Source organism: Phanerochaete carnosa (assembly GCF_000300595.1).
Source record: "Phanerochaete carnosa HHB-10118-sp unplaced genomic scaffold PHACAscaffold_8, whole genome shotgun sequence".
In the NCBI taxonomy this organism is placed as follows: domain Eukaryota; kingdom Fungi; phylum Basidiomycota; class Agaricomycetes; order Polyporales; family Phanerochaetaceae; genus Phanerochaete; species Phanerochaete carnosa.
The window spans coordinates 312,658-325,816 of NW_006767635.1; the positions used below are offsets into that span (position 1 = coordinate 312,658).

Here is a 13,159-nt window from a genome sequence, read left to right on the forward strand (position 1 = left end):
TGTCATGCGCCCAAAAACCACGCGTGAAGAGCTCCCGACGACTTGGACAGTGCGGCAGAACATCTGCAACAAGTTTGTCGAGTATATCAGTAACACCAAGACGGCGATCGAGAATGCCCCTGGTGAGATCTCTGTTAATTGGGACCTATGGACGCGTGAACACACGAGTGATCCGTGCTTTGGCATTACGGGTCAATGGATCGATGTCTCTCCCGATGGCTGGAAGCTTCGGTCAGAGGTATTAGGCTTCAATGTTGTTGTCGGCGCGCATGATGGCCAGAACCTTGGACGGTACTTCTTGAAGTTTCTCGAGCGCGTAGGCATTGTCTCAAAGACAAAAAGCAAGGTGATGTACGCTTAATTTTAACTGTTATCACTTGACTCACCTTATTTACAGCTTGGCTACGTTACTGCAGATAACGCAAGCAATAATGACACGACAGCGCTCAAAGTCGAGACTACATTTGCTCGCCGCGGCATTGCTGGCTGGAGTGCAGAGGAACGCAAGCTTAGGTACGTCATGTATCAATATTCATGACGCTTCTACTGATACCACTTGTCGTTTAGCTGTCTGGCGCATGTAGTCTCCTTGGGCACAGAGGCTTTTATGGCCGCGGTAACCAAGGTGGCTGTGCTCGAGTCGAAGCAGTCCATCTGGGACTACGACCCGAGTGCCAATGAAAATCTTCTTCATGACGGTCTCGACGTCATTGCCACTATTCGCACACTTGTTATCAAGGTATTTCAGCCATGACGCTTGCCTCTATATATTTTATCCTATTAACTTCGTGTAGATACAGGCCTCGGGACAGCGTAAGCAGCGCTTCCAGCAACTTCAAGTTGAAAATGGCATCGCCAAAGCACTTGTCGTACTGCTACAGAACAACACCCGATGGGGCAGCGCATACAAGATGTTAACGCGCGCACATAAACTTAAGAAGGTTTGTGAATGTCTCCGTGAATCGTGCGTTTTACTGACCTTTCTCTCAGATCCTCCGACTTTTTACAGCAACTGCAGACGAGCTCTTCGGTCCAATCACTGTCATTCGCAAGAACGGAAAGGTAGCGAAGAAGATTCCATGGACCGCATTCATGATTCAAGAGGAGGACTGGGCCCGGGTCCAGTTGTGCGCTGATATTCTTGCAGTACGCCATCTTTTCTTATGCCATATCATATGTGAGCACACTGACAAAGCATTAGGATGCGAACAAGTACCAGCAACACTTCTCGGCTGATCGCATTCCCACCCTCCACCGCGCAATTCCTGCGCTGGAGAACTTGTGCGCGCGGTGGGAGAAGAAGGCCGATGACAAGCGCTACGAGAAATTTCACCCTGCCCTTCATGATGGCGTCGACAAGCTTAGCAAGTATTACTGGAAGCTTGATGACTCACATGCATATGTTCTCGCACTCCGTAAGCTGTTGTCCCATCCTCTCTGTGCTCGTGCATCTAGCTTACGTTTAGCATGCAGTCCTTCATCCGTACTATAAGTCGGACTACATAGAGATGAAATGGGGCAGTAAGAAGGAGCAGGAGGAGGCGATGAAGGCAGGAAACCTTGACGCAGTCAACTGGCAAGAACACGCTGAGGAAATCATTGAAAAAGCGGTAAGATATTCATCCGCTTGTGACCTTGAAGCTCGAGCTTACCGGCTATCATAGATGGAGGAGTATTGGCCCAAGCGATTTGGCGCGAAGCAAGATCGGGCAAAGGAAACTGTCACCTCGGCTGGCGGCGTTGGGAAAGCAGCTACACAAAGCTCTGCGGCCACCACCGACGATGATGAGGACGACTTTGACCGCTCTCGCAGGGCGCGTTTCAGCACGGCAGCTGGTGGTTGGCGTGCTGAACTGAAGCCCTACCGTGAAGATCCCTGTCCTGACGTCACAAAGGACACTGACACAGTTGCATGGTGGCATGTATGTTCATTGCTGCATGCTGAAAGTTACACACTGACTGCTGGACATCTAGGCCCACAAGCACATCTATCCTACGCTTGCTAGGATGGCTCTTGACATCCTCGGAATACCTGCATCGTTGGTATTGTGCGAACGGCTCTTCTCACGGGCAAAGCTGGTGAACACCGACCGTCGCTCATTACTCGGCTCTGATATCTTTGAGGCTCTTGAAGCCCTCAACTTCCACTGGCGCGACATGATTGTTGACTATGCCCATGTAAACTCAGAGCAGATGGAAGAGGTGGAGCTTGAGATGGAACTTGAAGAGTACAAGGCCTTGGAAGATGCGGAGGTTCTATACAGTGATGCTGAGGATGACAGAAACAGTATTTTGGTGCCTCTCTCTTCTATTCATCGCTCAGACGTGTGAGCGGGGCGTCGTTTTTATATTATTTCGATTTTCGAGCGCATGTTCACCGGCGCCTCGTGCGCACGTTGTATGACTCGAAATTAGCTTAGTATTCCACTAGTCTACTTATACATGCTGCTCTGTGTCGAAACCTCTGATTTGTGCGAAATCTACTAGGGGAAGACCGGTCTGAGCCAGTCTGAATCGGTCATAGACCGAATTCAGTCTTAGACCGGTCATGACCAGTCATGGACTGCAAGGAGGACTGTATAGGACCAGGACCCAGTCTTGGTCCGGTCCTGCACAAACTTCTGCTGGTCCTTGACCAGTCAGAGTCCTGGTCCCATGCAATTCCCGGAAAAGACCAGACTGGACCGGACCCTCAGACACTATTTGAGGCGTCGATAACACAAGAGACTTTGGTACATTCTCACTCGCTGGACAATACTTCCCAACCGCTGACATCAGCACTGTCAAGGTTCAGTTTACGCTGATATCCAATCGGATTAGCCTCAGCCGGTGAACATCTCTCGCTTTCAGCAGTCGACTGAGGCCCCGAGTATTGTTTTCAGATATGTGCAGACGTTTCATGCACCCGTCGTTGTCGTCGCCGTTATTTGTGAATGTATACACTACCATGCCGTCTCATTTGAGGTTCAATTTTTTCATTAGACTATCTGCTTACTTACTACTAAGTATGATGGTTCTTTACTCCCCTGTACTCCGGCATCGAATTTCTTCCGGTCTGCCTTGTTATAGCCCCAATGGTCATCGTCTCCGGCATCTCAATTACCAAGACGAAGGCATACAGGCTGCAGCTTTACCTTGGCTGGACATTACTCATAGCCGCCATGGAAGCCATGTCGACTCTCAAGGCAGACTCCGGCACATCCATGTCTATCGGGATCCCATCAATGGTCGACGTAGGTGCCGGGTTCCTCTACCAGGCGATATACTACCCGGTGCTTGCTCCCCTGCCGATATCAAAGAATGCCCATGCGATGGCGTTCTTCTCCCCTTGTCGTGTATTCACTGGTGTATGGCCGATCTTCTCTCCCTTTTATGCAAACAAATCACAATGCTGACTGCTCGCTAGGTTTGGGGCGTGAAGATCAGGACTGCAGTACTGCATACACAGCTGACGTCGCGCCTTCCGACGGTGTTCCTCAAGCAGTTCTTGCAGGGCGTTGCGACTGCGTACAGGACCATCTCTGTGATCTCGACGCTGTCAGAACAGCTGCAGACAGAGGTGCGCATTGCATTCGCAGATTCGATTACGCTCATCTGGCGCGTGATGATTGGCATCGCGGACGTGGGATTCCTCGCGAGCTTCGCGATGAAGGGCTTGTCGCTGCACACGCAGGTCGACGAGCGCTGGGGCCTTGAGGAAGGAAGGAAAAGTGGAGACCTGCAGGAAATGGAGTCGCGGATCCAGGAAACGTAAGCAAACGTTCTTCCTTCATCAACTCCTGGCACATCTGGCGGGACGTGTGCTCGCTTCAGGCCGCGGTGTATTTCAAGCAGCACTCCAATATATTCATGCTCTCTCTTGTACAGTCACGAAATATCAGCACAGGAAGCTTTGTATGTCCTCGCCTGCCCCACTAGGTTTGTTGAGACAGGGCGAGAACGAGATCTGGCACACAGCCTCCAGGGGCTGAACAGAGCTCTTTTCGACCTACACGCCATCTCCTGCATTCGTTTCCCTGTGTGGTTTGTACGTGATCTCAGTCTATAGGGGCTGCATTTGAGCAAATTTCACCATGCAGCGGCTCCGTTCTGGTTACGGATTGTCTTCCGCGGTGTCCCTCGAAGAGTCGGTGGCGGCAGCTCCAAAGGACGACATCTGAACAGTAACCACTTGGCCTCCAATCTGTTTGCGAAACCATTCTCGGGCATTGAGACCGCAAGAACGCAGTAAGATGAGGTGTTTATTCCACCAAAAACGAATCAAATACTCACGAGGCTACCAAACAGATATTGTATGCTGTTCACCCCAGTAAGCGTGTGTCGAGGCTTGACTGCAGGGCTAAGCTAAAGATGATAGACCGACTCACTGTCTTTTATAAGTAAATAGACTATAAAACAGTTGATCGCCATATTTCCGCAGAAATCATGATACTTACATGCAAATGCGACAAAGCTTTTGTGAATAGCGATGTGCTCGCAGATATGGGTCAGCGTGACTAACGTCGCGGTGTGAGACCTATCGGCAAACTTACTGTGATTAAACACACCAGCCAGGCCATGCTGTGCATGTTCGGTCGCGTGTGAGGAGAGTATGCCGGCCGAACATCGAATATATCACACGCCTTCTGATAAGTCCGGTGCTGATCGCGTACTCAATCACCGCGTTGATTACGGATAGTAGGCCACTGCTAGCGGCTATTAGTTATGCAAGAGGAGAGGGGGCTCTTTGACCACTTACTGGAAGGTGGCTTCATTACGACGACGGTAAAGAAAATAGCAGACGGATGCAGAGATGTAGAAATCCGCAGTAATGATCAGAACCAAGTCAGCAATAAAAATACGCTGTAGCCAGTTGCATATCAATGCGAAGGTGAACTTGTCTTGTGAGACATAGGTTCAGCATAGGCGTAAAATCCAGGGTCCTTGCTGCTATTCTAGCAAAACTTATCAGTCATAGATGCAAGATTACAGGGGGAGAAAGATTCTAACATTTGAATACTGATGCCCACCCATCCCAAATAGTTGTGAGCGAGATGATTGTAAGCGACATAGGTCGATATGCACGTACAGAGCGTACAACCTGCGAGATAGAATGATTACCATAAAGCAAGCCAGTAGAGTCCAAGAGGCCGAACCTAGAATAGCCATATTCCACATGAACTGTAACAGCGAGGCTCAGCAGAAAGGCTACTAGAAAACAAATTATGATGACAGTTCGTACCGGAACCATGATCAAAACTCGCCTGTTCTCGATTAATAAGAAGTCAAGGTCAGTTTACCATTACCCTACGCTCTCACGGCCAACATATTGCGCACAGATCCAAAGCCGATACACGAACCAGCTGTAAGAAAATGGCTGATCAAAATAAGGCGCAGCACTCGGGCTTATGACACTTACCTCCGCACTAAAACGTCTCCAACTCCCTACGAGCGTAGTGGTAAGCATACATGCTGGCATAGAGTATGGATTGAACTCCCAGAGGCTCGAGCTGCGGCTTACGGTGACGAGAATAATTCCCTATTGTATATGTTTGAAGTTCCGGTAGATAAGCACATAAAAACGACTACTCACTGCAGCAGTCCTGTTGGGTTCCACAAAGTTCAGTGTACAGCGACTGATGGTCTGAAGCAGACCGACGTACAGCGAGGCATGGTTGGATGGCGAACTTATGTCAATAATCAAGAACCTCCGTGGCAGTATGATGTCAGCGGTTGGCAGTCAACGCAAGGATGGATGACCTTCCATGCCGGCTGACGTGTAGACCAGGTATATGGTTAAGGCCAGATGCGTCGAGCCAAGAGCCCTGAAAAGATGTACGTATGAGTTACTTGCCGTTACAATAATGAACTTGCTTGGATAGCTTGCCACAGCACCGCAATTTACCAGCAGCATCACATTTACACAGGCGCAGGTATACGTACGGCTACAGTACGTACAGAGTATTTCAGTACCGCGCCTTCCTTCGTAAACCTTTGGAGGAACGTGAGGCATTGCTGGCAGAATATACCGAAGAGGCTGCGAGATAACACATGAGGAAAGCTTGCAAGAGGACAGACATCGCTCACACTGCTGATGCGAAGCCGCCTAGTAGGAGAGCCCCAAGTGTGACATTGAGGGACGTTTGTGATGGTAAAACTGCTCCAGACATTGTAGCAGAGTTTGTCGCAGCTTTCAGAGAGCTCACAGTCGCTGGACGTGGATATATACATTTGGCTGCGCAATCTCTTCATCGAACGCTATTCATTCAGTTGCCAATCCAAAACCAGTATTGGTTCGCCGGCTAAATTTTGCCCTAACAAGGTAAGTGTGATTGTCACACTAGGTCACCTCGCCAACCTCGACGACAAACACGGTTTCGACGCTACTTGTGATTGCTAGTTATGTACCGTATACTAGGTACCGGTATCCTGAGGTAGAGGATGAAAAGGGTCGATAACCACTGCCATCTGACCAGTGCGGCATGTGCCAAAGAGGGAGGGTCAAGTAATATAACTAAGGATAAAAATACATACAAATTTGAGACCGCGCTGGGGGCAAATGGTACACTGTGGTTGCGTCGTGGTGGGTGAGGTGACCCAGTGTGGCGATCACACGTGCTTCATTAAGGCAAACTTTGGTCGGAACAAACACGTAGCAAAATTTCGGGGACTGCAGTTTCGCCCGCAGAGCACCATAAGGATGGACTTCGCACGTTAATGCTGCGTCGCGGCCGCGAAGAGGGGACCACACGATCTCGAGATTCTGCGGTGTTATACAATTTGTCCCAGGTGAGCTGAATGCCCATCGAAAGCACAAGTAATCCCTACAATGTTAATGGCAGCTGATGGGCCGATGGATACTACTGGCTATGGCTTACGTCATTTCTAGTCCGAGAACAGCCATTGAAACTTGTTCATACGTTGCGGATCATGGACTGCACCTACTAGTGGATAGGCATTGTTAATATCTAAGCAAGTGCCTTTTCGACTGGCGAGCCGCAGCGAAGGCACGTTCAAGGTACTGCTTGGGGGCTCTGAAGCTCGACCCTCTCAGGAGTACTAGACCCAGGTTATCTTCGCGTTTTCCATCTCGACTATCATCACCATCGTATCCTCACGCGGGCCAGTCGCACCCGTGCATGTCGCTCGAGACTCGGAGACCTCAGACTCACTTATGACGACTGCTCGAGCTCTGACTATCGGAGCCGTTCCAAGCCAAAACAGAAGGTACTACCTCTTCCAGGAGGTTAGAGCCAAGCCCACTTCCGGTGAATTATCGCCTGAATATTGTGCGCTTATCACTCGGCAATGAACTTGGAGACCGGTCAAGTGACGGCTCTCCTCGGCTCTCGCAATCAGACAGAGTCAGACTCACCGAGCCGCCAACGCTGGCAGCACCGAGACAGTAAGCTAAAAGCCGAAAGATACCGCACCTTTGCGGCTGGATCTAGATCTGACACATGATTCAGCAGCGAGCATCTTGGCTTTGTAGCGGCTAACAGAGCGTTGTTTCTAGTGTACCAGTCAAACACCACCTGGTCAGTCTGTTCTCTCATTAATATTGTTACATGCATATGCTTATCAGCTCTTTAGATGATATAACAGACCATATACATTATTATTCAAAGTGTACCGGAGGCATTAGAAACGGAAACTACGGACGATCCCGCTGGTCTCAGAAATGCCGATCTATTCCGTGCGCCCTTGCGGTCGCGCGTCACCTCTCTCTCGATATCCGGCGCAGTATACCTGGCAGGAGGTCGGACTAGGAGACTAAGGTGTGTCACCGCCTCCTCGCACGCGGCATGCTGCTGAAAAACAGTGCCATTCTCGCGAACACTTTCTCTAGTCACCTCACGGGAGCTCCGTCCGTGTTCCTGCCGATTACTGTGCACCCGGCTTCATAAGATCTCTGTGCATGATCTGGCATGATACCAGCTCCCAGAGCGCATGCATTGCATTGCCCTGGCTGCCAGCAGGTCTCGGGCCTCGTAGGCGGATTCACGAACGCACGAACGAGCTGCTCCAGGGTCACCGACAGCCATCGGTCCGGTACTAGCGTAGCAAGTGCGCTGAGGGTACAGTGACTAGGCAGTGGGTACGAATATAATGTTGCTTGGACCGCAGATGTGGAAACGAACATAAGTTACGCAGATCGGTCACAGTGCCACTGTCCACTCGGAGGGAATGTTATTTATATAATGCCCGTAGTAAGGAGAATTTAAGGAAATGTCATTTGCACCATTCGTCGGGATAATGTAAGAAAATGTCGTCCACACTATTCGTCGAGAGGAGAATACAAGGAAATGATATTTACACCATTCTTCGGGAAGATAATGTAGGGAAATATCATTTACACTACTTGTCGGGAGGATAATGTAAGGGAATATCATCTACACTATTCGTCGAGAGGATAATGTAAGGAAATTCCATCTACACTATTCGTCGAGAGGAGAGAATATGTTGTGTATACTATCCGTTGAGAGGATAATAGAAAAGAAATCTGGCACATGGTTCCTGACACTCAGACAGGGCTTTTCTGTTGAAATACGGCTCCGGCATCCGTCTCCTCGGAAGGCTTGTGTATAATGCCGACCTGTATGGGCGACGTTGGTTCACCCTTCACGTAGGCAAACCGATGGCTGCGCGGATTGCGCATGGATAGGTTACCCAAGGGGTCTCCCGTAGCTGGCCTCTGCAAGTTGCCGTTGATGCCGTTCATCAGTATGGCCACCGTACCTCTGTTCTCCGCGCGAAGATGCTTCCGCGCGTTGAGGCTGCACAAAGATGGAGAGCATGAGATACAGTGAGCCGGTAGGGAATGAAAAAGGCCGCTCACGACGTCAGTAGACAGATGTTGTACACTGTGCGACACGGGTGAGCACAGATCGAAGTGTGTTTGCAGAGTTGTGTGGGAGATGAACAGGCGACTCACGGTCATTCGTAGGTAAGTAGACTGAGAATAGGGTGAGTAGCGATATTAACGCCAGAGTAATGATACTTACTGCCAAATTGGATGAAGTCGTTGGGCATAGTGACGTCCTAGCAAATACAGGAGTCAGTGCAGCTGTTTTATTGGACCTATCGGCGAACTAACTGTAATCAGGCACACCAACCAGGCCACGCTGTACATGTTTGAGAGTGTATGAGGAGAGAACGCCATTGGGTACGATACGTATAACGTACCTTGTCACGAGTCCAGTGTTGATTGTGTACATCATTATAGTCCTAGTTATTGAAAGTGTGCTGCAAACGGCTGTAAGTCACGCAGAAAATGAAAGCTTGTTGATCGACCTACAGAGCGCTGACTTGTCTACGTGGACGGCGGAGGAAATAGCAGATAGTCGCAGCGATATAAAAATCTGTAACGATGAGCATAACCAGGTCCGCGATAAAAATCTCCTGCCAGAGGCTTGACATCGGTAGCTTGATACGCATTATCTCGCACGACGTACTTTGAGTGCAGGCGTGAACACCAGGGTCTTAACATGCACGCTGGCAGAGATTATTGGTCAGAACTTCAAGGTCGCGGGTGGTGGAGAAATCTCACATTTCAATAGTGGCAGCTGTACGTCTAGGGGTCAGCAAGAGGAAAATCAGCGGACAGATGAAACAACGTTCGTACATACTGCAGCGCCTACAAAATCGAATAGCTCTAGCTATTACGCAAATAGTACACAGACAGAGAGCTCGAACCTAAATTGGCCACACTCAAGATGATCTTCAGCGAGGAAGAGGTCAGCATCACGGCTACGGGGAAAGACAATGATATGTTCGTACTGGAATGACGAGCACAGCCCACTGTTTCTCGCTCACTAGAAATAGGGTGTCAGTCTACGCTATTTTTTGCGCTCTCATTTGACGAACTTATCCAGAGACGGTACACGAACATGCTGCAAATAAGTATTAGGACGTAAAAAATGCAGTGCCCTTGAATTTAGCTCACCCCCGCACGAAGGTATCCGAAACTGCCTGGGGGTTGGGTAAGGATTTCCATTCATATGCAGCATGAATGAGAAATAGAACCATGACATACTGTGGTCATAGTAACGCCCTGTCATACGCGCTATTAGACCATTGCGAAGAGGAAGTGTGGCATATTACGTACCACAAAGGTCCTGTTGACGTCCAAACTACTTAATACTGTAAGGTGACGATTCAAAGCAGGCACGCTTACGAGGGAAAAACACCAGATAATTGGCCCATGTTATTCATCAACAATCTTTATGTCAATATGGTATCAGCGATGCGCAGGTTAGTAAGGAATTGACGCGTTTTCGCGCTGACGAACATGTAGACCGAGCATATTGCGAACGCCAGATGCGCCGAGTCGATTACCCTGCGAAGGAACGCGCGTGAAATTTTTGCTGCTCTTCGTGAGATATTGCTTACCAAACCGCTGCGACCTACGGACAGCGCGTCATGAACATGAGCACGGCTACATGTGTGCTGGTGACACTTACGCAGGATTTCAAGACAAGACTTTCCTTCGCGAATCTGTGGAAGAAGGTGAGGCACTGTTGGCAGATGATCCCATAAAAGCTGCAAGGTAGCGCATGAGAAGAGTTCGCTAGAGAGACGGGCGTGGCTCACACTGCCGATGCAAAGGTTCCGAGCAAGAGGGACCCGAACGTGAGGTTTAAGACCGTGTGCGACGGCAGGACTGCTGCGGACATTGCAACTATACAGTGTATCGTCGAGAGAGCAGACTAGTTAGAGTTGGCGGTATACCAGGCGGGTATATAACTGGTCTACGGCATGTCTTTGTCTTGGATCCGGGATAAGGACAAGAACAGTAATGGCCCGGGTGTCAGATGCTAGGCCCATTTCCGGCGATGCATCACTAGGATTACCGTGCGACAAGTGTGGTGGTCAGCATCACGGGGAGAATTTGTGATTGTGATGCAATGGTGTAAGACACCAGCTCTGCTCCCGTATCAATGCTGTGCCCCGAGGCCCCCGACGGAAGCGACGGAAACAGACCATGTGACGAAGCGCCGCCTTGGTGGCGTTGTCTAACAACGGACTTGGCAGGCGGGGATAGGCAGTCTCTCCCCTTTACAGACAGGATGTAAAGCATCAAGCTTATAAAGCTCAAACAGTTACATCTAGATTAGGCCCGTGCTTAACATGCCGCCCCCGCAAGAGTTTACCACCTTCCCGCGACGCACTCTAGATTTACCATCACGCCGGATAACAAGACGAGCGGTGATCTGTATCACCCGCCATATCCGTAACGCACACACCCGGCGAAGATGGTGAGCGCTCACCAAACTGCGAGACTACGGACAACGCGGATGCGCGCACTGCAGATCGCAATGCCGATGCAGACGACATTTGTCTCACTGTGTCTCAAGTTCCCGCGCGTACCTGGGGACGCAATCGTGATGCGAAACCATACCATCTGATCTCAGACTGCCGGACGGTGAGACTATTCTCCGAGATGGAAGAGCATATCAATGCTTCATGCAGACTGGGTTGCAGACATCGCGTGAACACTCGAAAAATCCACCAAGTGCTTCACTGACGCGAAGATCATATATGTGTCTTACGCGACCTGTTCCACATGTGTTTAGACAGCTTGACTTTTTATCCATCCCGTAGGGCTACTGTACGTACTGCCACAGACCTGAAAAAAATGCGACTGTTCCTGGCGACAAATCTCAGATGTAAGATGTAACACCCGGGTGTTCCTGACGTGTATTACGGCACGCCGCGACGTGAAGGTCCTAGATATATTGCACTGAGAGCTTCCACTGGCTGGACGTGACCTGCACATGCTCAGATCTATTCAACGCGGACCACTAACTCTTCAGCGTCTCCGCTCCGTGTTTATATCCTTTGCACGGTTGAGAGTATCGGAGTGGTCGACACGGCCTCTAAGTACACGCATTGAGTATACAGTGGCTCAGGATATCGGCTTGTCCCAGCCTTTGGACTCCTTCGCGATAAGGTCGCTAGCACAGGTCAAGACCCCATCCTCTAGAGAGCGCCAGTCCCCACCCAGAAGCTCTTTCTCCAGAGCTGTGTCAAATTGAATGGCATCAGCCCCGTAATAGCTCACTGTGTGGCCTTTCGTGCTAGCAGGAGGGACAGGGCGGTCGGGGAAAGCCTTGCGGATGATGTCGCCGGCTTCGGCCCAGGACATCCTACCCGCGATGGCGAGAAGACGTTTGCCGATGGTCTTGTCGAAGGCGAGCGACGCGATGAAGAGGTCTGCCACGTCGTAAGCGTCGACCCACATCACTGTTAAGGGATTGTTAGAGTGGGAATTATAATGATCTCTGTTGTGGAGGTTCACTTACTGCTCTTGACCGGGCTGATCCCCTCGGTGCGGGGCGGCTTCGCAAGGACATCGTAGAGTTTGCCGAGGGTCTGGTCACCACGTGGTGGGCCAGTCAGTTCCTTGTGTATGGGTCCAATGACGGAGGCACCCAATACGGAGGTGAAAGCGTAGTGAGGCTACAGAGCACTCATGAGTCAACCGTCATCTCAGTTCAAGCCATAGTTGACCTACTTTTTCCGTCTCCATAAAATTCCGGGCTGCTCTCTCCGCCTCAATTTTGGACGCAATGTAGATGTGAAATCCTCTCGCCGGGTCGCTGAGGTTCTGGACTAGCTTCGCGGTTTCAATATTCCAGTCATCGCGAGTGGTGATTTCCTTGTAGGGATCCTTCCCGTTCATGACCACGGAGCCCGCCGATCCCAAATACAAGAAACGTTTTACACCAGAAAACTCCTGTGCACTGCGCATAATACTCAGTGTGCCGTCGATCGACGGCACGTACTGCACAGACTGTTAGCCTGACGTTAATAGAGGCTTTAGAAACACGTACAAACTCCTCTAGTGTCTTCGCATCAAATGTAACCGGGGAGGCCGTGTGGATCACGGCATCAATGCCTGATGCATACACGAGTGAACAACTGCGTGGAACAGACAACCCTGCACCTACCATCCAATGCTCCATCAAACGCAACGATGTCAGGGACTTCGATGAGCTCAAAGTTATCTTTGTACTCCTTGAACTCGTTCTGGACGTAGGCACCCGCTTTGAGAGCACGAACTGCTCCCCTGACTCTGTATCCTTTCTGCAGGAGGCGCAGAGCGGTGGCACTGGCGATATGGCCATTGACACCGGTGACGAGGATGAGGGAACCTGGGGGAACTGGCGCTGTCATA

At 50.2% G+C, this 13,159-nt stretch overlaps 4 protein-coding genes across 4 annotated transcripts; 1 reads left to right on the plus strand and 3 right to left on the minus strand.

Moving 5' to 3' along the window:
• Positions 1-3,074: 3,074 nt before the first annotated feature.
• Positions 3,075-3,754, plus strand: PHACADRAFT_198357 (uncharacterized protein; the record flags this gene model as incomplete). The annotated part of the gene is made up of 2 exons (XM_007398580.1): positions 3,075-3,347; positions 3,407-3,754. The coding sequence occupies 2 exons, from the start codon at positions 3,075-3,077 to the stop codon at positions 3,752-3,754; spliced, it is 621 nt and encodes a 206-aa protein (XP_007398642.1).
• Positions 3,755-4,859: 1,105 nt separating this feature from the next.
• On the minus strand, positions 4,860-6,160 carry PHACADRAFT_186469 (uncharacterized protein; the record flags this gene model as incomplete). Its single annotated transcript, XM_007398581.1, has 10 exons — positions 6,067-6,160; positions 5,923-6,016; positions 5,740-5,804; positions 5,573-5,687; positions 5,501-5,518; positions 5,399-5,424; positions 5,299-5,356; positions 5,222-5,243; positions 5,069-5,160; positions 4,860-4,934 (listed from the first exon to the last, which is right to left on the minus strand). Exons 1-10 carry the CDS (start codon positions 6,147-6,149, stop codon positions 4,860-4,862), a joined length of 648 nt encoding a protein of 215 aa, XP_007398643.1. The 5' UTR covers positions 6,150-6,160.
• A 2,151-nt stretch (positions 6,161-8,311) lies between these two features.
• PHACADRAFT_211566 (uncharacterized protein) lies at positions 8,312-10,775 on the minus strand. The gene is made up of 21 exons (XM_007398582.1): positions 10,573-10,775; positions 10,443-10,521; positions 10,372-10,385; positions 10,271-10,318; positions 10,157-10,201; positions 10,088-10,097; positions 10,016-10,033; positions 9,926-9,951; positions 9,847-9,872; positions 9,760-9,794; positions 9,676-9,700; positions 9,605-9,616; positions 9,530-9,545; positions 9,435-9,474; positions 9,278-9,381; positions 9,166-9,225; positions 9,077-9,104; positions 8,985-9,021; positions 8,915-8,935; positions 8,819-8,843; positions 8,312-8,756 (listed from the first exon to the last, which is right to left on the minus strand). Exons 1-21 carry the CDS (start codon positions 10,653-10,655, stop codon positions 8,504-8,506), a joined length of 1,005 nt encoding a protein of 334 aa, XP_007398644.1. The 5' UTR covers positions 10,656-10,775; the 3' UTR covers positions 8,312-8,503.
• Positions 10,776-11,729: 954 nt separating this feature from the next.
• Positions 11,730-13,158, minus strand: PHACADRAFT_148848 (uncharacterized protein; the record flags this gene model as incomplete). The annotated part of the gene is made up of 5 exons (XM_007398583.1): positions 11,730-12,225; positions 12,285-12,441; positions 12,497-12,766; positions 12,816-12,880; positions 12,933-13,158. The coding sequence occupies 5 exons, from the start codon at positions 13,156-13,158 to the stop codon at positions 11,888-11,890; spliced, it is 1,056 nt and encodes a 351-aa protein (XP_007398645.1). The 3' UTR covers positions 11,730-11,887.
• Position 13,159: the final 1 nt, after the last annotated feature.